Source organism: Palaemon carinicauda, chromosome 9, assembly GCF_036898095.1.
Source record: "Palaemon carinicauda isolate YSFRI2023 chromosome 9, ASM3689809v2, whole genome shotgun sequence".
In the NCBI taxonomy this organism is placed as follows: Eukaryota; Metazoa; Arthropoda; class Malacostraca; order Decapoda; family Palaemonidae; genus Palaemon; species Palaemon carinicauda.
Window position 1 is genome coordinate 143,352,370 of NC_090733.1, and position 26,037 is coordinate 143,378,406.

At 44.8% G+C, this 26,037-nt stretch overlaps 1 protein-coding gene across 3 annotated transcripts in view; it reads right to left on the minus strand.

The window, feature by feature from the left end:
- Fbxo42 (F-box protein 42) overlaps nucleotides 1-26,037 on the minus strand; it is a 193,178-nt gene that overhangs the window by 8,057 nt on the left and 159,084 nt on the right. Inside the window, exon 1 of one of the 3 annotated variants that reach the window (XM_068380578.1) lies at nucleotides 23,437-23,667. The exons of the other annotated variants lie outside the window; for them this stretch is intronic. Coding sequence (XP_068236679.1) covers nucleotides 23,437-23,526 — 90 coding nt within the window. The 5' untranslated portion in view covers nucleotides 23,527-23,667. Of the gene's footprint in view, nucleotides 1-23,436; nucleotides 23,668-26,037 lie in introns of those variants that run through there. 3 annotated transcript variants of the gene reach the window in all.

The following is a 26,037-nucleotide window of genomic DNA, read 5'->3' on the forward strand; positions in this document are numbered from 1 at the left end:
GTACTCATAGTGCCGGATGTATTTTTTTATTTCCGCCGATAGAAGGCAGCATTTCTACCTCGGAGGGACCCTCAATTAGTGTGGCTTGGGACATTCCTCTATTCTCGTCGGCTTCGTGTGGTTGTGCCCTGTGCATTCTGCTATTAACTGTGTTTTAATCGTGATTTTTTACGTTCATCCTTTTACGGTATTTTACGTAAATCATGGGTCCTAAAAGGCTTAGTTTCGCAAGTGGTAATGGTAGTGGTGAGTAAAGGAATAAGGAAATGCTTCCTTTAGAAGTAAAGCAAGGAATTATTGAAAAGCATGAGCTTGCAAAAGAACATCACGACAAACTTACTACAGAGGAGCTCAAGGAACTCCATGCTATGTCTGAGCACATGAGTGATGACAAGGAAAGGATCGAGGAGGTAGAACATGTGTTAGCTTCGGCGCAAATAAAAGAGGTGTTAGGAAAATATCAAGACGTGGTCGACTTCATCGACAAATACCATCCAAAGAAATTGCAGGTTTGTCGTGTAGTTGCGCAGTTTGATGATGTTTCCCTAATTTATTTTTGAAACATTCTGAAAAGCTGTACCAAGCAACTTTCTATCGATAGCTTCTTTAAAAAAACTACGAAGCGAACTCGTGATAAAGAGGAAGGAAGTGGTTCAAAGAAAACGGCAAAGAGTGAAGTGAAATAAAGAAAACGGCAAAGATTGTTGAAGAGAAAAAAATTCAATCAATTTTAAGTGTAAAGTGAAAGTGATTAAAATCAATCATCAAACAGAAAAAAAGAAAATGTAAAAAAAAATATAAAATGTGAAAAAAAAAAAAAAAAAATAAGCTAAGTTAGGTTAAAGTTCACTCAGTGTAAGTTAGAATAAGTTACGGTAGTGTACGTTTATCGTAGTCAACCTCTCTACCTCCTCGCCGCCCGTCTGTCTCCTCTCTGCGTAGCAAGACCAACACCTGCGCTGGACTTTCTAAGGTAAAGTGACGCTAAAAACCCGTTTCTTATTTATTATTTCTTGATAATTATTCTTTTTTACATGTCTATTATCTAATTTAGAGTGCATATTATCATGTGTAATTATGTGTAGTAATTTATTAAGGAGTTATCATAGGTTTTTGGGCTCAACCATGGATTAATCCTATTTCAATGTATTCTTATGGGAAAATTCGTTTCTACATCCGAAGTCGGTTGTGGAACGGATTAAATTCGTATGTAGAGGTACCACTGTATTTTAAGAACAGTAAAATAAATATTTCCTATATAAACTATAAAACTTTTAACAAAACAAGAGGAAGACACATCAGATAGAATAGAGTGCCTGAGTGTACCTTCAAATCTTCGTAGGGCATTACAATCCTTAAAATCTTCCATAGTTGCATAGTGGGATATTGCTCTAGACCAACGGTTGAGCTATAAACAGGTTTGGATTGCAGCTTTTACTGCTATTTCCATGTTCATTATTTCCGTACCTGGAAAAAAGGAAGAGAACGCCGAAATGTCCTCTGTTTGGGCGGGCGGCACTACGTTAGCCAAGTTCTCTGGGAACAGTAATGGCCTCTGAAAGGCCCCACAGGGCACATATAAATTTCTCTGCTCAGACAGGGCAAGGCTGAAACTTGCATGTTAAATAGGTTTAGAGTCTCTTTAGTTTGTTTTGAGACTTTTAGACCGTGAAAGAGTTCAGGATTCTGTGCTTTCAACTGAATCCTGTCTCCCTGTTTTTCTTCAGTGACAGGTTTCTCTAGGAGAGATTCTGTCATATTTCCTAGGTAAAGGATGAGGTTCCTAATCCTTTTAGCCAGAGAAGTCTTTGAAACTGACACAGGTACCAAGAGCGTTGAATTCTGTTGGGTTGGCGCTAGCGCTCACAACTGGGGCCCCCATTGGTTCAACATTAATCCAGCTGTCAAGGTTATAAGGAGCATCTAATTCGTCTCGAACGTCCTTCCTTTCTCCAGCCATAAGCACATTAAAGCAAGATCAGGAGGCGGAGGTAGCCCTAGGGAAACTTCTTTCCCGTTCAATATGTTCAGCTGAAGGATGGGTTATTTTTCCCAGATTCGGTATATTACAAGAAAATGACTTATTGACTGAAAGGCCCCGGACCTCATCTACGCCTCTCAGTCAGGTTGACTCTTAAGTCAGATTGGAGTTCCATTGTAGGGGTAGGGTAAAAGGATTCTTTCCTACCTTCACCTTTCAAGATTTGTGAAAGGGAATCCCCTGAGTATATGATCATTCTATATTCCTCAATCATGCTTGTGGGGCCATAATTTAGGCCACCACCTGAACTTTTTAGGGAGGATGCCTCAACCTTGATGCATTGCAAAAAAAAAAGTTCTCATGCATAAAGCTAGCGTATGATCTGTCCTTTCGGGGAATATCCAGGAATGAACTGTAAGCTTGACTTGCACATGAAGAAGAAAATTCTTCACGCACAGCAAGGTTGGCTTACGTGATGACATCACCATGAGCTGAGATGGCGGCGCGTACAGCTTTGTCTGGCTGGACGATGATCCTTGAATCCTGACAAGAGTTGGTTTCGGTTAATATCCTACTCGACTTCCCTACTCTAGGTAAGGAAGGAGAGAGAGAACTGAAAGGAATGCGTAGTTCTGCAAAAGCCTTGAGGTAAGGCTCCAGCTTATGGGGTCTGGTTACCCCAATTATAAGCTTCTCAAGATCTCTTAAAATTCTGTAAAGGAGACCTTAGTTTAGGGCCCCATAGTCATTTGGCAAACTTGGTTCATGAGAACATGGGAATTGTAGATTTTCCTCTTCCAACACTATTGCCTCATGACTTAGGGGGAAAGCTTTCTCAACTATTTTTCTCTGTTGGAGCCCTTGAGCTTGTAGCATCTTGCTTTTCCAACTAGGGTTGTAGTTTGGCTAGTAATAATAATAATAATAACTCTAGGTTCCCTACAATGAGAGGATCTTGTGAACACGGTTCCCTAAAATGAGAGGATCTCGTCAACACGAATGTTCATTCTTTATCAACCTGGGTGATATGTTGGGACCTGGCTCCTCAAGGTCTCGTTCTGCGTAATAGTTTTGTATGTATTGCTTGAAGATTAGGTGTCAGGTAACTCTTCGAATGAAAAACTGAAGGAGGTGGTTGCCCCATAAAATTGAGATTTTTTCTAACTCCCGTTGGGAGTTGATGCCGCAACATAGAAATCTTGTTAAGTTTCCTATAACGAGAAAAGTATCTCTCCCATTGGGAAGGAGACCACTCCCTACAGTATTTACATGGAGTTTCTCTTAAACCTATCTTGTCTGCGTATGAGGAACACACAAGATGTGTGTGTCTATGTCTGCCCGGCTTGTAAGGCACAGTAGTGGCTAGCCCATCCTACGCAAAAAAAAAAAATATTACTAAATTTTAAGTAATTTGTATTTTTCCTAACGATACAAACATGGAGCTATCTATGGGGGATATTACTTTCGGCATAGATGAAAGAAGAGCCATAAGAATTTTAGCGAGGGATAACTAACTCAACCGCTAGTTAGCGGGAGGGGTGGGAGGTAGCCGGCTATCCTGCTCACTCACACACCTGGGCTGAGCACCGACTTTCCTTGTAAGGCAGTACTTACTTGAGGGATAGGTACCGGCAGGCCTATCTGTATAATTAGTTCCAGTTTGTATTGTTAGGAAAAATACAAATTACTTCCAAATTTGTCAATTGTTCCGTCACTCTAAACAAACCCTCGTTATTTATAGGGGATGACTTACCTCTTAGGATGGTGGAAGCCCATGGTAACTGGCTCTTGGAATTTAACCCGTGGTTCTCTTCTTACAATATAGATCGTAAGTGGTAAGAACCTTGCACCTCACTAAAACTGTCGTGCTCTGCACGACTAGCGGCCTACACAAGCTGTGTGTTTATGACAATAGCAATGTGACTTGGTCTAGGTATAGGATCTCTGAGTCATAGGAATCTTAGAGTACTAAGACCTTACCCAATCCCCCCTAGGTTACACAAGGGAAATGGATCTTACCTGCAGAGAGGTGAGGTCAGCTGCGCAAAGTACCAGGGCGCTAATTGCCCGATAAAGGGGAAGGTAAAGGGAAGAACCAAGCCAGTCATTCTAACTCAATTACCCCAGACTAACCCGGGTAACCTGGGCCCTACCCCTTGGCTACTTGTCTATCAAGGAGCTTGAGGGGTTTAGACCACTTGTTGTGCAGCCACAAGAAAATGTTTCCATGTTCCTGTGGGTTACGTCTTGCAGGTAGTGGGCAGTGAAAGTTGTCTGACGCTTCCACACGCCAGCTTGCAATACCTGTGCCACAAAGTAGTTCCTTTTGAATGCCAGGGATGTTGCAATGCTGCTGACATCATGAGCTCTTGATAGAGATGACCTTGGGAATCCATGACAAGATGGTGTTCTTTACGACCCTCCTCTTGACCTTCTCTGTGCTGACAAAAGAGTGCCAACACACAAGGGCAAGCTGCTGCTGTCCTTTCTAAGTAACACCTTAGACTCCTTACTGGGCAAAGTATCAGTTGGTCTGGGTCATCAGTTACAGAATGAAGACTCCCAATCCTGAAGGGCCCGAATCTAGGATCCGCTACTCCTGGATTTTGGGCCTTGGCAATAAACTCAGGGACGAAGCTGAGAATTACCTCTCTACGTCCCCTTGAATGGGAGATGTAAGAAAGACTATGCAGTTCACTAACTCTCTTGGCCGAAGCCAGTGCGAGTAGGAACACTGTCTTCAGAGTAAAGTGGTGATCCGTTGTCTGGCGTAATGGTTTGTAGGGAGCTCCCTTCAGAGACTGAAGGACTCGAATCACGTTCCAAGGAGGAGGTCTAACTTCCGAATGGGGGCAAGTAATCTCATAACTTCATTTGAGGAGGGAAAGTTCCGAGGAGGAGGAAATATCTACTCCTTTCAGTTTGAAGTCGAGACTTAAGGCTGAGCGGTAGCCTCACTGCCGAAACCGAGGAGCATTTCCTCCCGAAGGTAAACAAAGAAATCTGCTATTGCTGGAATAGAGGCATCAAGGGGAGTGATAACCCTTCCATGACACCAACCACAGAATACAGGCCATTTAGCCTGGTAGACTGACGCTGAAGAGCGTCTGAGGTGTCCAGACATCCTTTCCACAACTTGTTGCAAAAATCCTCTGAGTGAGGAAATACTAAACAGTCTCTAAGTGTGAAGCCGAAGCGAAGCTACGGCTTTGTGAAAGATGTTTGCTTGTGATTGTCTGAATAGCTCATGTTATGGAAGAAGTTCCCTTGAAAGCTCTATTAAGAGCTGCAGAAGGTCCGGGAACCACTCTGTGAGATGCCATAGCAGAGCTAACAGTGTCATTGATAAGTTCTTGCTTATTCCAACTTTGTTGAGGACTTATCAGTCAGAACAGGGGAAATGCGTACCTATCGATGTTTCACTGTTGTTGAAATGCATCTTGCCAGAGAACCTGGGGATCGGGGACTGGGGAGCATTAGAGCGAGAGCCTGAAATTCAGGGCCATTGCGAACAAGTCCACAGCATGGGAACCCCACAAAATCAGGACTCTGTTGGCTACTAGAGGATTCAAAGGCCACTCGGAGCCCACTATCTGAATCATTCTGCTCAGATTGTTTGCAAGTTCATTCTTCTTGTATGGAATGAAGCGAGAAGACAGGGACACCGAGTTATCTTCCGCCCATCTGAGTATCTCTAATACTAGATGGTATAAGGGCTGCAAGAAGGTAATACCTTGCTTGTTAACATAAGCTACTACCGTGGTGTTGTCGCTCATCAAGACTACAGACTGCCCCGCCAGAAACTGGTGGAACTGTTGGAGGGCAAGGAAGGCTGCCCTCATCTCTAAGAATTTATATGCTGGTATCCTTCTGATTCAGACCAAAGGTTGGAGATGGTGTGATGCAGCATATGGCACCCCTGCCCTTCTTTTGATGCATCTGAAAAGAGCATCAGTTCCAGGGGAGGGACGAGAAAATTGACCCCTTTGCGGAGGTTCTCGTCTACCACCCAACATCTGAGGTCCGTCAGTTCCTCTAACCCTAGTTGAACCAGGGTGTCCGGGAAGTGCTTGCTTGATTCCTCTGGGACTTGAAGCACCACTTGAAGTACAGTATCTCATCCTGAGGCGAATATTGGGCCAGGGATGATAGGTGGCCAATGAGACACAACCAGCTCTTGGCTGGAAGCTCTTCTCGTCTGAGAAAGGGCCCTGCTACCTTTTTCAGCCTCTCAATTTTTTCATCTGATCGGAATGATTTTTGCAGTTCGCTGTCTATGATCATGCCTAGAAAAGGGATTTTGACGAAGGAAAAATCTATTTCTGGGCGAGGGACTTGTGTCGCTCCGTGAAATGCTCCTTAAAGCACCATTTCAAAGGTATAAATACTGCTAAATATACCAGAGAAAAAAGTTGCATGGAATGCTAGGAATATGACAAACTTATAACAGAGTTTGTATTTTTCCTAACGTACAAACCCGAATTCTTTACTATAGGAGATATTCTAGCGCGAGCTGGAAAATACGGAACAAAAACCTTAACAAGGTCGTTAACGACCGGACAGGTAATTACCCACCTGACAGTGGTGGGGGACCGCCGGTCAGTAGCTGCTGTTTACCTTCAATTGGATTCTAGTTAGGACTATCCTAGGGGGGCGGTGATGTAGGGGAGATTTGTGTAAAGAATTCGGGCTTGTATGTTAGGAAAAATACAAACTCTGTTATAAGTTTGTCATTTGTTCCTACACTAAATACAAACCCTCATTCTTTACTATAGGAGAATTAGTCTTGAGGCCAGGGTGGCCAAGGAGTTCCCTATCTTTAGGGAAGATAGTCCTCAGACTAGACTCTTTTGAAGCAACAATCTTCCGTATATTCTTTCTTTGTAGATCCCCAGAATCTCAGTACGACTGAAGATTTGCAACTTCATGGAAACAAATGTTTCAGGATGAAGTGGGTCAGGAACGTTCGACTCGGACCCCTTCAAACTTAGGATTCCCCCAACCTTGCCAAGGGGAAACCTCGTGACCACGAGTATAACTTATACTCTGTGAGAGGAATCAGATGAGTACCATACCTTATTTCCATTGGCGAGTCCAGCTGAAACTGGATACAGGTTAGGATCCCCAGATGTGGGGGAGAAGGAGACGATGAAGACCGATGGATGTCCTTCTTAAAACCTAGTGTAACCCAGAATCCTCAACCAATGGTTACTGTCCCCTGAAAGGGCGTAAGGTAGTAACAGCATCTATTGACCTGTCACAATAGGCCCTATAAACAGGGTGTCTAGAGACCTATGTGTCACGTCGCTCAAATAGTGAGCAGTGAATGTAGATTGGCGTTTCCAGACCCCAACACTCAAGACTTGGGAGACAGAAAATTCTCTTAAACGCCAGAGAGGCAGCCACTCCCCTAACTTGATGGGCTCTGGGTTGTGCTGCCTCTGGGTCTCCGTGAAAAGTCCTCGCAATAACTTTCTTAAGTCAGAAAGAGATGGTGTTGCGAGAGATTCTCTTCTTTACCCTCCCTGTTGGTACAAGGAAGAGATGACGGAGACGTGGTCTGAAAAAGTCTGGTGCGCCTCAGATATTTTTTTGACGCCCTGACTGGGCATAGTAACGAATGGACTGCATCCTGTGTTACCTATTGAGAGTGGAAATTCTCAAAATCTCCCATCCGTAGAAGAAGGATTATGAGTCTAGCCACCAAGCCCGGTACAAGGTTGCGAGGCTCCCCCCCCCTCTCTTAGAATGGGTGACGTAAGACAAACCATGTAGCTCCCTGACCCTTATAGCGGAGGACAGAGGTACTGTACAAGGAAGACGGTCTTAAGGTTCAGAGAGTAGTCTGAGGCCCTTAAGGGCACATAGGGCAGACCCTTCAGCGAACGTAAGACATGTCTCAAGGAGATGGTCTAATCTCAAGTGGGGGGCAAGATCACTCCAACACCGAAACAACCAAGGTGATGTCTACTGAGGCAGAGCGGAAAGGTCAACCCCTTCTCCGTCTACAGATGAGGCTCAAGGCTGCGCGATAGCCCTCAATCGCCGAGACTGAGAGAAGCTTTCCTCAATGAGGTACAAAAGGAAGTCTGGGAACTACTGATCCTTCCTTTTGAGGATCCAATTGCTTCACATTGTCGCTGTTGTAGCGGTTAAGAAGTCCATTGTCTTAGCCCCAGCAGTTAGGACTTCTTGTAGGGTCTGCCTAGAGTTTTGGTTTGACAAGTCCTCGTGGCTCGCAAGGTAGCCGACTGTATCAGACCACGTGTCAAGCCAGAAGGGACATTGAAGTCGCTTCCCTTGCCGAGGTTTCTGTGACTGAGAAGAGCCTGGAAGAGTTGAGTGTCTCTTCAAGGATTAGTCTGGAGTGAGCCTCGCCGTGAGGGGATCTAAGATCAGAGGAGAAGGTTGACGTCTCTGAGCTCGGACAACAGACCAGGTTTAAAGGTCGCTCAAGAAAAGCAGAGGCGAGGGACAGTGACATTGCACTAGCCGTTAGGAAAATGTCCTAGAAACTGACCATATATGGTCAACGACCAAGCCTCCTCTCCATCCCAGCTAGGACCAGGGAAGGCTAGGCAGTGGCTGCACAAGACTCAGCAGATAGATCTATAGGCTCCCCCCAACCTTAGCTTACAATGATGGTAAGGTTGTAGGCACTGAAGACTCTTAACGAGTCTGGGCGGGACTCGAACCCAAGACTGTCAATACATAGCCTGTCTAAGGCTGGAGAGTCAAAGGGTTGAGGAGACAGATGCAAATTGCCGAGGCATGAGATATAACACATAGTTCTTAGAGTCCTTAAATAGGAGGCTTCTAAGTCCCTCGACGGCAGCACTCACGAGGAATCCTCAGGCTGCGATAATTCCTTGCGTGTTATTACAGGAAAAAGTGGAGACGCGAGTAGTAGACAAACCTTATAACTTACCTCTCGTATCTTTCTTATCGAAAGGGGAAGAAAGGTAGAAGTCGGAATGTCTGGAGGTAATGGCGAAGACCGCTGACGGTTGTCGGAGGGCTCTGTCATAAGAGTGAACTCTTAACGACGATGATCGCGTGCATAGCACTAATTGTGCACGTGCACGGACACTCTTTGCTAATTGTTACGAGAGCCCGACTACTCCGCATAACAAACTCGAAGGTTCCAAGTCGTGTGAACTCGAAAGTCCAACGCGACAGAGGCCCGAAGGACTCCTAAGGTCATGAGAACCCGTAGGATAAACTTGACTAAAGTTTAAAGGCTCCCGATCACGCCCGGCGAAAGGGTGATCGTCACGAGACCCCGAGGGGTCAACGTGAGGGTAACCAGTAGGATCAAAAAGACGTCTCCTACCAGCACGAGGGGGAGAACTTCAGGGATGAATATAACTCCTCCGCAGGGTAGATTTGTTCTCCCGAAGGAGAATGTCGCTTAATACAAGGCTCTCGCTCCGCCCCTGGAGGAAAACCAAAAAGCGTAAGAGGGAGGAGCATAGATCAGTAAACTCCTACAAGTTTCTTCTCGTGAAAGGTAGGAAGGTTCTCCCTAAGGAGATCACCTAAAACAAGCTTTCTCCCTGCCCTATGGGGAAAAGCGTAGGCATATTAATTTTTCTCTTTCAACGAAGGAAAAATCTTCCTGAAGGAAGGATTGCCAAAGGCAAGATTTCTCCCCTCTCTATGGGGAAAAGCGTAGGTTTAACAATTTCTCTCTCGCGAACAAGGGAGAAGTCCTCCCGAAAGAGGAGATCGCCTAAGGCAAACTTTCTCCCAGATCTATGGGAAAAAAGCATAGGCGTAATAATCTCTCTCTCGCGGACGAGAGAGAAGTTCTCCCGAAGGAGGACGTCGCTTAAGACAAGTTTTCTCCTAGTTCTAGGGAAAAAACGTAGGCGTAAAAATCTCCCTCTCGTGAACGAGAAAGGAGTCCTCCCGAAGGGGGACTTGGCCTAAGACAAGCTTTTCCCCAGTTCTATGGGAAAAAAGCAAAGGCGTAATAATCTCCCTCTCGCGAACGAGAGAGAAGTTCTCCCGAAGGAGAACCTTGCCTAAGACAAGCTTTTCCCCAGTTCTATGGGAAAAAGGCGAAGGCGTAATAATCTCTCTCTCGCGAACGAGAGAGAAGTTCTCCCGAAGGAGAAAATTGCCTAAGACAAGCTTTCCCCCATTTCTATGGGAAAAAAGCGAAGGTGTAATAATCTCTCTCTCGCGAACGAGAGAGAAGATCTTCTGAAGGAGGGCATCGCCTAAGGCAAGTTTTCTCCCAGTTTTATGGAAAAAAATGTAGGCGTAAAAATCTCCTCTCGTGAACGAGAGAGAAGTCCTCCCAATGAAGGACATCGCCTGAGCCAAGCATACTCACAGGGAGAAGTTCCCCAAAAGAAGGGATAAGCCGTATACTTGCTTTTCCCCAACTCCTGGGGAGAAAGCACAGTCTTCGGGGACAAGATAGCAGAGGTAAAACTCATTGAGCTGTTCGCAACTCCTTACGAAGGAGGGAAGGTTGCTGACTGTCTGAAGTGGGGAAGCTTTCCCTCGGAAGGGGGATGGATCTTTCACACAGTCCAATTCCGAGGAAGGTTATCACTCCCTCGTAAGGGAAGGATCTCTAATCCCTGGAGGCGAACCTCCTGTCAGCGATCTAAGTTTCCCAATAAGTTGATCAAGTTGCAGGTTGACAGCGAGTGTTACCTCGTAACATGCGCAGCTCATGAGCTGCCACATGAAGCGCAGGATAACGAACAGAGCGGCCGAAGATTTCGGCCTCGCGTTCTACGTCGCTGCTATCTGGGTGTTTTCTTTTAGCCTCTCCAACACGTTTCCCTTTTCCCTTCTGCTCTCAACCAAAGAGAAGAAGGGGCGAACCCGTGCATCTTCTTTCGAGGTTTCCGAGACTCGAAATCCTTAACTCATTAGGGAGCAAAGGAATTAGGGAGGTTGTCCTGTCTGAAACACGGGAGCGAGGGATTGACTAGGCAAGTGTAAGATCACTAATTGTGTGCGAACACCTGCGTGACTGGGGTCTGAAGACTCTGCCATAAGAGTAAAACTCCTGATTGTTATGGGTGTAGTGTTGGATGGGCATATGCGAACACTCCGCGTGACAAGAGTCCGAAGACTCTCTGACCTAAGAGTAACACTCTTGATGACTTGTGTCACGAGAACCCAAAGGTTCAGCATGATCGCGCGTGCCCCTAAAGGTTGTGTTGCGAGAACCCGAAGGCTCAGCGTGAACGTGCGTGCCCCTAGAGTTTGTGTTGTGAGAACCCGAAGGGCTAGAGCAACGGGAAAACGCAAGTCTCCCTTGTCACGAGTCACCAAAGTGTCAGCGAGACAATGCACGAAAACCCAAGGTTTCAGCAACTAGCTGTGAGAAAACGAAGGGATAGCTCACCGGGAAACCGAGGTTTCCTTGTCACGAGACCCCAAAGGATCAGAGATCGAGAATTCAAAGTTTACAGCGATCTCTGTGAAGATAGAGAGTAAAGCAAGGAGAAGCGCTCTACAGTATATGACTTTTTCTAGAGCGGACGGAGACCCTCAAACTAATAAGCGAAGAAGAGGGTTCGAGGCTAGGACGTGCTTTGCCCTTGGCTGCGCTCCTGGTTTCTTAGATGATCCCTCGCACGACGACGACAGCGAGGCAGAACGATGACGAGAGGGATCGTTCTTCTCAGGTTTGTGGCACGAGTGTATATAATCTCGAGGCAGGAAGACTCAGGGAGAGACAGAAGGCGAGAAAGAGCAAGAATGATAATGTCTCTTCCTATTTCACCTGTCTCTTCGGTGAGAATATCTAGGTGAAGGTGTAAACGGGCGTGCGGGAAAGTTATCTCGCACGTCTGTGCCAGCCGTAGGGAGCGCGCAGGAGAAAATTCCCCATAGTGGAATCATATGGCCGCGTGAGCGTGCGCGCATATCCTTGCGGATGCGGGAGAAGGCTGGTGCGCCGGTAAGTGCTGGCGCGTTGATAAGCGCTGGCGTGTTGCAAAGCGCTAGCGCGTTGGTAAGCACTGGCGCTGCGGGAGAGGGCAGCATGGCTGCATTGTCAGAAGACCTTCTAACAGTAGAAAGTTGACGCGCAGGTTTTACCTGTCGCGTCGGATGGTGTTGGGCGCGTATGCGCATGTGCAGGAGAATGTTGGCGCGCGGGAGCGCATAGGAGAGCACTGGCGCGCAGGAGAGTGCCATTGCGCAGAAGATTGGTGGTGCGCAGGAGTTTGTGCGCAGGTGAGCACATGGCGCGTGATGGAGTTATGCTCTTGTTGGAGCGTATGGGCATGTTGGCTCTTGATGCCCTATGATAGGGTAAGAAGGAAGCGCTCTTAAGTTTGTGACGAGAGCGCTTAGTCTAGCGGCGAGACATCTCATGAAGAGAAAGAAGGCGAGGAAGAGCAAGAACGATTATGTCTCCTCCTATGTCGCCTGTGACTCCGGAGAAAACGACTGGGCAAAGGAGTGCGATCTCTCCTTTTACTCTTTTCTATCTCTCCCTCCTAGCCTCCGAAGAGGGGATGACAATGAAGTGGAGGAGGAGGAGGAGGATAAGGTACTGTGAAGACCACTTCTACATACTTGGCAGGGGAACCCATCCTCCGCGGGGTAGCAGAACACCCATGACCTCCATAACAGGTCATAGGGAAAGAGGATCCACATCCAGCGGTGACATAAAGGGTCATGAACATTTCCTCAAAATAGAGGACACATCTACAAAGAAAAAGAAAAAGGATTAATCAAAACTCAAATAAAAAAGGAAGGCTAGTCTGCCAGCAAATAAAGCAGTAGCAGAGGTGATACCACTGCAACTGCTAGAATTTGATTGAAGGTAAACAGCAGCTACCGACCGGCGGTCACCCACCACTGTCAGGTGGGTAATTACCTGTCCGGTCGTTAACGACCTTGTTAAGGTTTTTCTGCTGTATTTTCCAGCTCGCGCTAGAATATCTCCTAAAGTAAAGAATGAGGGTTTGTATTTAATGTAGGAACAAATATCCAGCTCGCTCACCCCTAAAGGGTGTCGGTATTAAAACTGGGGAGAGTGATACCACTACCAGAGATCCCTCTCCAATTAGACTTCTCCCTCCTCAAAATCCCCCGTTACTAAGAGGTGTCGTTCACTACAGCTAAACCTCCCCCCCCCCTGCCACCACCACCACCACCACCACTTATCCTTCTCCCACCATTCTTTGTTAGCACCTGTGAATGTTCGGACATGTTTTTCGTAGCTGTGTTATTTTGTTTGTGAAGATGTCAGGCGTTTTGGAGATCCATGCTTCCAATTGAGTATTATATTTGTCTGTTTGGGATTTCTAGTTAGCAACACACGCTCATTCTATACCCTTGTTGGGTTTTAGCTCAGTCACTTTGTTGACGCTCCCTTACGGGTGTGAATGCGGTCTTTTGGTGTCGCTTCCTCGAGATCTCTTTGTTTTATAAGACTTTCTATTAGTTCCAGATATACCAGTCTTTGAGAAGGGAGCAGATGTGACTTCTCGAGGTTTCCCATGATCCCCAGATCTTGGCAAAGCCCCAGAAGCTTGACTCGGTGTTAAAGAAACATAGACACCCAGTCTGCTAGAATCAGCCAGTCCAGATATCTTAGGAGATGGATGCCCATTCTGTGAACCCAAGATGACACAAGGGCAAACAGTTTTGTAAAGACCTGGGGTGCCGTGGAAAGACTGAAACACAGCACCTTGAACTAGTATTGCTTTCAGTTGAACATGATTCTTAAGCGGGGTTTACACGGGCGAGCAGCTCGTCGAGCCTGGCTCGACAACCCTGTGTTTGAATTGATGTTCGAGCGTGTAAACGGGTTATTTGGTTGTCGAGCGCGCTCGTCGAGCGGCTCGATGAAAGTCAGGCTCATCTTGACTTTTGTGGGCGGAGCTACATTGTTTGACGAGCGGTGTGAACGTGTGAACGGGTGTCGAGCATCGAACCTCAGTTGTTATTCAAACCTGCTAGAGGAAACATCATCAAAGAAATGCATAATTGCTGCCATTAATGAAAGTAAGAATGAGAAGGAAGTCGTACTTGATTTCATACATATATATCGAGCTAATCCAGCTTTATGGAAAGTTAAATCAAAAGACTATTCCAATAAAGTAGCCAGAAACAAAGGAATAGCGGACACTCAGTCTTTCATGTGGAGTTATGGCCTTTCTCATAGTAATGAAAGGGCTGACACGATTCGGTAGATCAATGTACGTGTCTTCATCCATACGCAAATAATTGCGCCAGTCATCAGGCTTTAATTTTAAAGCAACAAGCAAGTTGGTATATGAAAATTTCTTTCTTTTGATCTTTTTTTTTTTTCCTTCTTAGTGCCACTGCTAAAGCAATGGCTATCAAATCGTCCTGGTCGAGAGACATGTTGACGTTGTTTTAGCACGAGGCACACTGAGGCTCGATGTACTGTCTGAAAGCTCTTCGAGTCGTTCTACAAGTAGGTTCGACAACCGGGCTCGACGAGCTGCTCGGCCGTGTAAACCCCGCTTTAGATACTTCCTTGAAGACAGATGGACTGGGATCTGGAAGTACTGTATGCATCCTTGAGATCCAATGTACACATGAAGTCCTACTACTATTGGTAGTAGGTTGGCCAGGGCACCAGCCGCCCGTTGAGATACTACCACTCGAGAGTTATGGGGTGCTTTGACTGGCCAGACAGTACTACATTGGATCTTTCTCTCTGGTTACGGTTCTTTCCCTTTGCCTACACAGATGCCGAATAGTCTGACCTATTCTTTACAGATTCTCTTCTGTCCTCATACACCTGACAACACTGAGATTACCAAACAATTCCTCTTCTCCAAAGAGGTTAACTACTGCACTGTAATTGTTCAATGGCTACTTTCCTCTTGGTAAGGGTAGAAGAGGCTCTTTAGCTATGGTAAGCAGCTCTTCTAGGAGAAGGACACTCCAAAATCAAACCATTGTTCTCTAGTCTTGGGTAATACCATAGCCTCTGTACCATGATCTTCCACTATCTTGGGTTAGAGTTCTCTTGCTTGAGGGTACACTCGGGCACACTGTTCAATCTAATTTCTCTTCCTCCTCTTTTGTTAAAGTTTTTATAGTTTATATAGGAAATATTTACTTTAATGTTTTTACTGTTCTTAGAATACTTTATTTTTCCTTGTTTCCTTTCCTCACTGGGCTATTTTCCCTGTTGGGGCCCCTGGGCTTATAGCATCCTGCTTTTCCAGCAAGGGTTGTAGCTTAGCATTTAATAATAATAATAATAATAATAATAATAATGATAATATTGCTTGTCTAACCGTGTCCGCTGTTTCCATCTCGAATGAAGTTTGTCTGGCAAACTTGTTCAAGGCCAAGAGATCAGTGACTGGTTTACAGCCTCCAGTCGCCTTTTTTACAAGAAAGAGTCGACTGAAGAAGACTGGAGACATGTCGAAGACCTCTTGGAGAGCACTATTCTCCAACACGGTCTACACTTCGGCCCGAAGGGCCAGCTCCTTCGCGGATCCCTTTGCATAGGAGCTTGTTGGGACTGGATCCCGAGTCAGTGGAGGGAGAGATTGAATGAATGGGATACAACATTCTGAATGAATAACCTCGACCGTCCAAAGTTCGACCCCAAGCTGCAGCCACCTTTGTCAGCGGCTTTGCAGGCATCCCGCTACAGGTGGATGGACAGGTGGGAGGATTGCCCATCATAGCGATCCTATTTCCTTTCTCTACACGGAAGGACTTCGGCTCTTTCCGATAGTCAGGAAAGGGCTTCTTAGACACCTGTTATTTTGAGACCATAGCCATATTTGTCAGTGGTTTGGGTGGAGGTTGCTTCTTTTAGAGGAGGGAATCCTGGTTGGATTTCCTCTATCTCTCCGCCATTCGCTCAATGTCTTCGGTTCAAATAAGGCACTCCCTTCGAAAGAGATTCTCAACCCGGATACCTCAGCATGTGGGAGCTGTCGATGAAATCTTTCGATAATCGAGTCCCGTCTCTTCAAGATGGTATTTGCCCACAGGTTAACAACCTGGTGGGAGAGGGACTCAATTGTCCTGGTACCGGACAAAAGGAAGGTCTCCACCGCCCTCCTGGTGGACTCACGTGACCAGACCTCATTCCCGATCAGGTGTCCCAACGATCCCAACCAGAGATCCAGCCACGAAGTAGCCTGCAAGGCATATCTTGCAACCTTCTGGTCAATGATCTCCGAAGCCGAGAAAGAGGCAGAGAGTCCTGACAATCTCTCAAAGGGAACCCCTCTAGTAAGTGTCTATAGAGTGGTTTATATGTAACGTCGAAAAAGGCTCATTCATTACCTCATAATATCTCCTCTGCTGCACAAATGGCAGTAAGAGGAGCTTAGAGGAGGAGGCTGCTTGGAGGGAGCTAGAGGAGCCTGTAGCTTGTGATACTACCTTCCTCCTGGCCCTCTTTAACCCCTTTGACCAGAGCAAAGCTGCACTGGCCCTCAGAGGTCTTTAAGTTCCACAGACATGAGGACCATGTCTTTACCACCTTGCAGGGCTGTCAATGGATTGCACAGCCCACTGATGGTTCTAATGCAGGCCAAGACCTACCAAAAGGCATGGTCGGACTCTCTCTGCTATGCTTTCGTGAGCTTAAGGCTAGTGGCTCTATGCAATAGATCGTCCTCAAAATCTAATTACTCATCCACCTCCGAGCTCTCACCCAAGGAGCCTGGGGTGGGTCGTAGTCGTCAAGATAGGCCAGAGGCAGGGCATCTCTTGCTGAAGTCTTAGAGAGGAAGACTTGCCAAGGACTTGGGAATGGTAAATAAGTTCTTCGTATCCCTGCGCAAAGGCAGGAATTCCTCCAGAAGAGATGGCCTTGTGACTGCCTCTTTCCTGAGGAGACATAGGTCTTCTCCGGAAGGAGGAATAACGTCAGGCTAGGATGGAGAGCAAGACACTGGTAGAACTACCACCATAGATGAGAGGCAGAAAGAGTCTGTCACAGAGATCACCCTGTCCTCCCTAGAGGGGGACAGCCTAATCCTCTTTCATTTCCCCTTAGTCCTACCGGTGCCACACATACCTGCAAAGGGCTACCAGACTTCTCTGTGACTTATTCCTCGCATTTCCTTTTCTGGGGGAAGAGGCTCTTTGATCTCCTCCTAGGGTCTGATAGAGGAGATGGAACTGGGGAGGAGAGAAGCCATCAGGGGAATCCTTAGCGTGCCACCCACTGATTGAGAGTGGGGAAGGGCCCCCGTCACTATCTGTTGCACTATATTAAACACAGTGCACTCAACCAGGGGGGGTCCCTATCACCTGTGGAGTTGGCAGGAGGATCCCTTGCCCGACCAGACACCCTACGCTGGGAACCTGTGAAGAAGGGTTAGTTTCCTTACCTTGTATGTGCGGCACCAGTCTAACTACAGGGGGTTTTGCCAGATGTTGATCCCCCGAAGCTGTGCTCGGCTTGGGTGCCTCCTTCGGTCTTTCACCCTGGGCCTGATGTACCTCGCGATGGAAATCGTCACCACGCTGCTCACTCAGGGCAAGCTGGTCTCCTGGCAGGTGATGAAATCTTGGAGACAAGTGCTTGTGAGCCTGCCAGGGAATCGAGGCTGTTGGTCTCGGGGATCAATGTGAGTGCAAAGAGCAAGGGGGAAAGGAGCGGCGAGGGGCTGAGTACTGCCTTGGCACATAATTCATGAGGAAACCAATTGGGAGGGGTCGGAAGGAGGTGTGATGGGGATCAGAGCAAGAGGCTGGGATTTCTTATACTTTGAGTATGACCCTAAAGGTGAAGAAACCTTTTCGGACCCTTCTTTCTACTCCTGTCATATGGAATCCACTGGGAGGCTGACCAACTCCCACACTATTCACACTGGGAATTCAGACTGCAAGAATGGCCTCTACAGAAAGGGCACAAAAGATGGGGATCCTTCTCCGAAGCACTCGAGAAAGTCCACATATCCGCATGGACCTAGGCACCTCCACGACAGCAAACAATCACAAACATGTTGGAGAGAAAAAGAAGAAAGGTTTTAAATAGCCAAGACAATCTAGTCAGTAATATAATATCTGTTCTCACTGACGGCTAAAATTAGTGAATGCTCAGTGAGCAAGCAAGGGGCCAGGACTTGCCCGCTCTCAGCTTATACCTACCAGCCATCTGTTTACACCTTATTATTAAAATTCAATTGCCAAGTACTCCAACTTTGCTGATATCTATTCTAAGTAAAGGACAAAGGTTTGTATTTGTGTAGGAACAAATATCATTTAGTTCTGACAACAATGGCAAAAGGGCAACAATGGAAGAAAAGGAAATGAACAATTCAACTGAATATGACAAATTTGAAATTAATTTGCATTTTTCCTAATGATACATAGCCGTAGCTACTAGTATTTATTAAGGATATACTTTCGGCAAAGTTGAAACTAGTCACAAGACTTTTTAGTGAGGTATAAAATACACTACTGCTATTTAGCAGGGGGGGTAGGTGGAGTTCCTGGCTATCCCGCTCACACACACATGCACACAGTGTTGTCTAGTCACTTTTTATTACAATCGGGACTTCTTGGGGGACAGGTTTGTATCGTTAGGAGAATTACAAATTACTTTAAAATTTGTCCGAAACTACTGCAAACCTTACACTATTTATTAAGGATAACTCGCCCATTAGGAGGGTTGAAGTCTGACCAACTAGCTGGTCTTTGACACAGAGTTTTCCCGTACGTGCTCGGCACATAACGGAGAAAACCTGACACCTCGCTAAACTATTCTTGCAAAGCACAGTTAGCAGCCTGAGCCATATTTGTGAACGTGTGATACTAGCAGTGTGAATAGTCTAGGTTAACATTCTCAGAAACGTATTAATCTCAGAATCAACCATAGACGTTAACCAATCCCACCTCTCCAGGAGGTATGGGGAGGTAACAAGTAATTTAACTATACTAGGATACACAAGGGAAATGGTCCTACCAGCAGACAGTGGAGGTCAGGTAGCAAAGTACCGTAGGAGCTGTTGCCCCGTAGGGGGAAAGATGAAAAAAAGAGCCAGTCATTCTTTGTTATTTATCCCAAGCTTAGGCATGGTTAAATTCTGTCCTCCACATCTGCTACTTGTCCATCAAAGAGCTTGAGGTGTCATAAACCACTTATGACTACCCACCACAGGGACAATGGAAAACGTCTCCATGTTCCGGTGGGTCACGTCTTGCAGGAAGTGGGCGGTAAAAGTAATTAGCGCTTTCACAAGGCCGTTGGCATGCCTGCATCACATGGTAGTTTTTGTAAACGTTGAGGGTGTATTCCCGCTCGTACGTTATGAGCTCTGGGTCACCTCAAAGAGGAGGATCAGGATTCAATGTCTGGTCCATGACCTTGTGAATTCCAGCCGAGAACGTATTCTTGGCGACCCTACTTTGACCTTTCCTGGGCTGACAAGGAGTGCAGAACACTAGGGGGCAAGCTCGAGATAGACCCTCAAGTTATTCACTAGCATAGTAGCCATTGATGTCGACCATTGACCACACTACAAAGGATGTCCAATTCAAAGAGCTTGAACCTGGGGTCCAAGCTGACTGGAAAGAAGTCGAGTGTTACTCAGTTCCTCGTCGTGAATGAGAGACGAGGACGACCCATGAGGTACATCCACTCTCTTAGCCAAGGCCAACGCAAGGGGAGACTTGTCCTCGAGGTCAGGTGAAGATCTGCTGCTAGGGATCCTAGGTCGTCAGGGGGTATTCTCGGGATCGTAGGAAGTGGACTATGCCCCGTGGAGGGATTTCCCCTCCAACTGCGGACAGGTAGGCTCTAAACTGAATGAAGAGAGATAATGGCAACGTAGAGGAAATGTTAAAACCTTTCAGTCTGAAGGAGAGGCTCAGGGACGAGCAATGGCTTCTCATCGCCTGATATTGAGAGCGGCCTTACTCCCGCAGGCAAAATGCGGAACTATTACTGGAATAGTGGCCTCGAGACGAGAGAAAACCCCTATACGATTCTAACCACAAAAAAACAGTCCATTTGATCTGAAAGACTGAAGCCAGAAGGGGGGGTCCCTCAGAGAGGAGAAGGAGCTGGATAGTTTCCAGGCATGTGCAGAAAAGTTACGCTTTGTGAAAGATGTTCACATGTGGCTGTCAGAGTAGATTGTGTCGTAAGGGGAGTTCTTACAGGGTTCTTTGTTGGCAGTTGCAGACGTGTCAACTGGGTGTGACGCGTCTGTTGGGCAAGACAAGTCTTGCTGGTGAGGGGAGTTTGATGGCCTAGCCGAGTCCTGTAACGAGATAAGACTGTCAACGACGAGGCCTACTTCGAAGAGTGATGGTGGGAAATCGGCGAGACCATTTCCCCTTGGATAAATCTCCCAAAGGGAGCCTACAGGTGAAGGAAGTCTTTTATCACGGGCAGGAGAAGAGACCAACGCCTGCCGCAATTATCAGCAATTCCTTCCGCAAGTCGGGAGATAGCTAAATACAGGCAGGAGGAGGGAGTCTCCCACGGAAGGGAAATGGATAAATCCAAATCCTGTTGGAGGAATCCCCCGAAAGGGAAGACCAAAAAAGGAAGTCTTTACGGTGGACGGGAAAAGAGACCAACACCTGCTGCCACTGTAGGCGAAGATTGCACCTCAAGGAGATTTAAGAGACAGTACCATTTGTGCTCTAACCAAAGCCCTGAGGACGTGTGATACTGTATGTGGCCTCCCAGCCCTTTCTTTGATGCATCTGTAGGGACCGTCAAATCCAGGATAAAAGGTCAACTTCTTGGATGAGATTCTCGTCTGGCAACCTCATAACCAGGTCCATCTCATGCTCAAATCTAGTAGAGGCCCAGAGAAGGGAAAATCCCTGGTGCTGAAGCACTTGGAGTCTGACTGTTCCTGGAGAGATTCGATTCAACAGAGACCTATACAGTCTTGGCGAACCTGCAGAAACTTCTGCAGGCTGATGACCATGTCTATGGATACCTATATACAATATGGAAGTTGGGTAATGAAATTTACTCATATCTTCAGAGTTGTCTCAGAAGAGCTCAAAACTGTTAGGATAAGCCAGTCATCCTGAAGTCTTCGGAGAATGAGGCCGATCTTGAAGGAGCAGGTTGACCCTAGGGTAAAAACCCCTGTGAAACCCGAGATGCTATCGAAACTGAAGCACCGTTCCTTGACATGACAGGCCTGATGACAGATGTCCAGGATAAAAGACTAGGAATATTTCGTAGTGGTAGAAATTGTACAGCAAGTCATGAGCTAACTGCTTGTATGACTTTAAGCCTCCTCCTCACATGACAAAGTTTGAAGATCAAACTTGTTCCCCGAGGACCGTAGAAGCTAGGTGGTATCTTGATGAACCCGCGTCTTCCCGTGAGACCAGATGTTCGGACCGCAACGATAATGAGAAAACTGCTCTTAACCCTCCAAAGGAGGATGGACAAGACAGGAGTGTATGCTCTTGTTACTTGGATGTGGATTCTCTGTCCTTGGCGAAGAGATGATTACTACGAGCTCGTAGGAGGGGTTTATCCATTACTGGAACAACCTCCCTCAAGGACGAACAACTTCAGCCTAAGAAAGAGCTCCGGCTACAGAGAGAGTCACTGTCCGAGGAATGACGAACAAGATCGAGGCCAGTGAAGGGTTGGGCGTATGTCTCTGCAGGAAAGTATTCCGTGGATGGAGGCAGAAGATGGCTCGTGCTAAGCTCCGAAGGAGCATAGGCCGACGGAGACTGGGGGCACGCAAGATGCCGACAACCTCTGGTGTTCTCAAGAGGTCATCCACCCAAGAGTTCACCGGATCCTCTGATGCATATGGAAGATCTTACCAACTACGTTGCTCTAGTTGTTCGCGTCAGACAACTATGAATTAAAAAATAAAAAGCCACGGACAGTGGTGTACCTTTTTCACACACTATTGAGACATACTGACCATTTTTTCTATAACCATACCAAAATTCCTGCCACAAATATGGGAGAAGTTTTGTGAAGTTTCATCTCACACGCTCGCACAGCAATTTGTATACTTTTTTGCTTTTGGCATCTACAATTTCTGTCAGTAAAGTTTTTTACTGTATATTAATATCAAGGAATAGTGAAAAAAAAAATAATTCTTTTAACCTCCCGCTACATTCTCATCACCAAAGCAACATATTTGTAGAGAGTATGTGGGGAGTTCTTGCTCACAAATAAACATTATTCCATTGCTTTGTTCTAGTAAGGGGTACATGGATGTGCAGTGCATGCCATCTGTGAGAGTCACTACTAAAATATCATAATTACCTATATTAGTTATGAAAGGAACAGCATTTTGAGCAGAAAAAGTTTTTCCTGTAGTAAATACTGTAATGTTTTTTCACTGAATTTGCCCTTCATTTCAACAGCAAATAAACTGAAAACCCGTTTAGACTGTCTAAGAACAGGGACATTATTTAGAAATCTAGTAGTTTTTTGCTCAGCTGTGCACTCGCTTCGCTTGCAAAAAAAAAAGAAAAACATCAAGCTTCTATGTCCTGGGAAACGGTACATGCTGAGCTGAGCATGCTAACCTCACTGATTATCATTTCTCAGATAATTAAGTTTTTATTAGCCCCCCCCCCCCCCCCCCCCCCCCCCCCCCCCCCCGCCCCATTAGGTAAGTAGGTAAGGACACGGCTTGTAAGTTAGGTTAGTGGGGCAAGTTTAGGGGTAAAGTTTTACTGTATTACAGATTATCATTTCGAACATAAAATATATGTTTTCCTGAAGAAAATAACGTGATTTAACCAAATTTGACCTTCATTTCAACCGCAAACAAACAAAACAACCAGTTCGACTAACTTCAAGTAGCCGAACAACTTGTTGTTACGGTTGAAATGAAGGTGAAAACTGGTTGAATTACGTTATTTACTAGAGGAAAACATAAATTTTCTATTAAAATGTTTAAATATAATGGCTCTTCTTCCGCAGTGGGCTCGCTTCGCTTGCCAGAAAACAAACACATCAAGCTCGTATGGACTGGCAAGCTGTAATATTGAGCTGCGCACGCTAACATTGGCAATGCTAAATATAATGATTCTTATTCCGCTAACATTAGCAACGCTAAATATAATGATTCGTGTTCCGCCACAGGCTCGCTTTGCTAACATTAGCAATGTCACGTTAACATATATATATATATTTCTGAAACTATTCATTTGCGACAGGAACGAGTGTCACTTTCGAAGAGCGGACCTTTTTCTATAGAAAAAAGTAGTTTTTTCCCTAGGTTACATTACCCTGTAATACAGTACAATAATACCAGTATAAGTTAGTTGATGTCCATTTTTAATCAATGAGTGAGGAACTGGCCGCTGATATACAAAGGCTCCGGAGGTTAGGCTAAGGTGATAGCTAGCTAAGCTGCTACTATAGAATTTCAGTGCCCTAACATGACACCCTATGGCCAATAGTGAATGTTTGGTTATGTTATGTGTCTCAGATTTCCCTAGCAAGGTTATAAGTTAGCAATGCTACGGTAGTAACGAAAACGTTAAAAGTCTCTCACCTGTCTACAGGACCTTAAATCATTATACGGCGACACTAGACACAAGATATATTCTAAAATCTCTTCCGGAATATCTTCAATACTCGCCATGATTCAAAATGGCATAAATACCAGGAATTCTCTTCATTCCATCAATAATAAACGGTAAGATATTATTCCCAAAAAGTGGGCCTGGGACTTTTGTTTACTTCTTCTTCCTCTTCCCTTTTTGTTTGGTAAGTCTAGACTGTCTGGTGCTATTCCATATTGACGTCACTGTGACGTCATAGTAACCATAGCAACTATTCCTGAAAATCTATGATTTACTCCGTTTTTTACCCTGCCTATTGTTCTAATTACTTAATGGTTGCCTAATTGCATCGGAATGAAAATTAGCTATGAAATTTTAGTCCTTTCCATAAAATTTCGATTAGGTTCTAGGGCAAGCTATGTCAAATCACACACACAAGTTTCAAGCTCGTAACTAAGTTATTAACCAACTATAATCTCTATATACACATTGAAGCTTACTTTTATATTTGTTGAATTCATTCACAAAGTCAGCTTTCTCATTTTTTGGCTATGGACAACTATTATCATACCAAGGGTTATTTGCTAGTTGCGCGTCCAAAACTGCTCATATTCATACAGTTTCTTATCTGATCCCACTGCTACTCAGTCGAAAGTAACCTGTAGGATCCACAGCATATACACATTAATAGACGCATTTAAAAAATATGGCATCGCTCACAAAGATTATCACATTAACGCTTTCATAACACTTGGAGACTGAGAACTATCTAAATTTCGTCTTAAAATACTCTTTCTTTATAAATGCAATCCTCCTCATACTATGTGAGAGCTTATTATTTAATACTAGTGTACGTTACACGTCAAAAATTAACAGGGTATGACTCCGCCCTCCCCCATATCCGAGGAACGGGGAAAGCTGAGCATGACCGGAAATATATACATACATATACATATACATATATATATATATATATATATATATATATATATAGATATATATATATATATATATATATATATATATATATATATATATATATATATATATATATATATATATATATATATATATATATATATATATATATATATATATATTAATAGCTAAGCTACAACTTTAGGGGCCCAACAGCGAAAAAATAGTGATGAAAGGAAATAAGGAAATAAAATAACTATATGAGAAGTAATGAATAATTAAAATCAAATATTTTAAGAACAGTAACAACATTAAAACCGAATTCTTTCATATATATAAACTATAAAAATACTTATGTCAGCCTGTTCAACATAACATTTGCTGCAAGTCTGAACTTTTGAAGTTCTACCGATTCAACTACCCCATTAGGAAGATCATTACACAACTTGGTCACACCTGGAATAAAGCTTCTAGAATACTGTGCTTGAATATGTAATTCTTGAACAACTAGTCAGCCACTTAGAAGTAATAGAAGCTTTGCCTGACAACCAATCTGCTTACAGAAAACTTTACTCTACGGAGACAGCCATCTGCTCTGTTGTAAATGATATGCTAGAAATGATGGATGAAAACAAAAGGTGGTATCTTAATTCTACTCGATCTCAGTGCTGCTTTTGATACAGTGGTACATGAACTGCTACTAAATGATCTACGGTCCATCGGCTTTGAAGATCAAGCCTTCGAATACTTAAAAGACTACTTAGTTGGTATAAATTACTGTGAACAAATTGGAAACTCTTATTCATTAAATGAATCCTTAAACAGAAGGGTACCCCAGGGGAGTTTACTTGGCCCAATCTGCATATGCAACGAGCTTGCTTTCTAGGCCAAACCACATGTCATGAGTATATAGCATGAAAAGTAATGAGCCAAGAACACTACCCTGAGGAACACCAGCTATCACATTCCTATACTCACTATGGTGTCCATCAACAACAACTCTTTGCGATTTATTACTTAAGAATTCAATAATGATGCCGAGAAACGACCCAACCATTCCCAACTGTTTGAGTTTGAAAACAAGAACCTCATGATTAACACGATCAAAGCCAGCTCTAAAATCAAAGGCAATCCTAACTTCCAGACCACAATCAAGGGATTTCTGTACAGCATTGAAGATTGTCAGAAGTGCATCACATGCTCCATGACCTTTGCGAAAGGACAAATTGTAAACTAGGGAACAGATAATTCCCATCAGCATACCCATCTAGACGTTTAGCCAAAATACGTTAAAATGCTTTAGATATTATTGGATGGGGGTCCAAGAAAAACCAACAACACTGCCATAAAATCAGCAGCACGTGGAATACCCGTAAATTAACTGTTCTACCAACCCATATCTTATACTCTCGTACTTTTTGAGCACTTACACCATTCCAGTCCAATACTTTTCAACAACTGTCCAACAATTGCCAGGTTTTTCCTCACTGACACTTCTAAAATCTATACCCATTTACCCTCCTAATGTTATCTGCCTTTACTTTTCTTTAACACATATACAAAAATTGCCAGGTTTTTCGTTATCAGCCCTTCTTAAATATATACCAATTCACACTCCTAATGTTGTCTGCCTTTACTTTTATCTAACACCTATCCAACAATTGCCAGTTTTT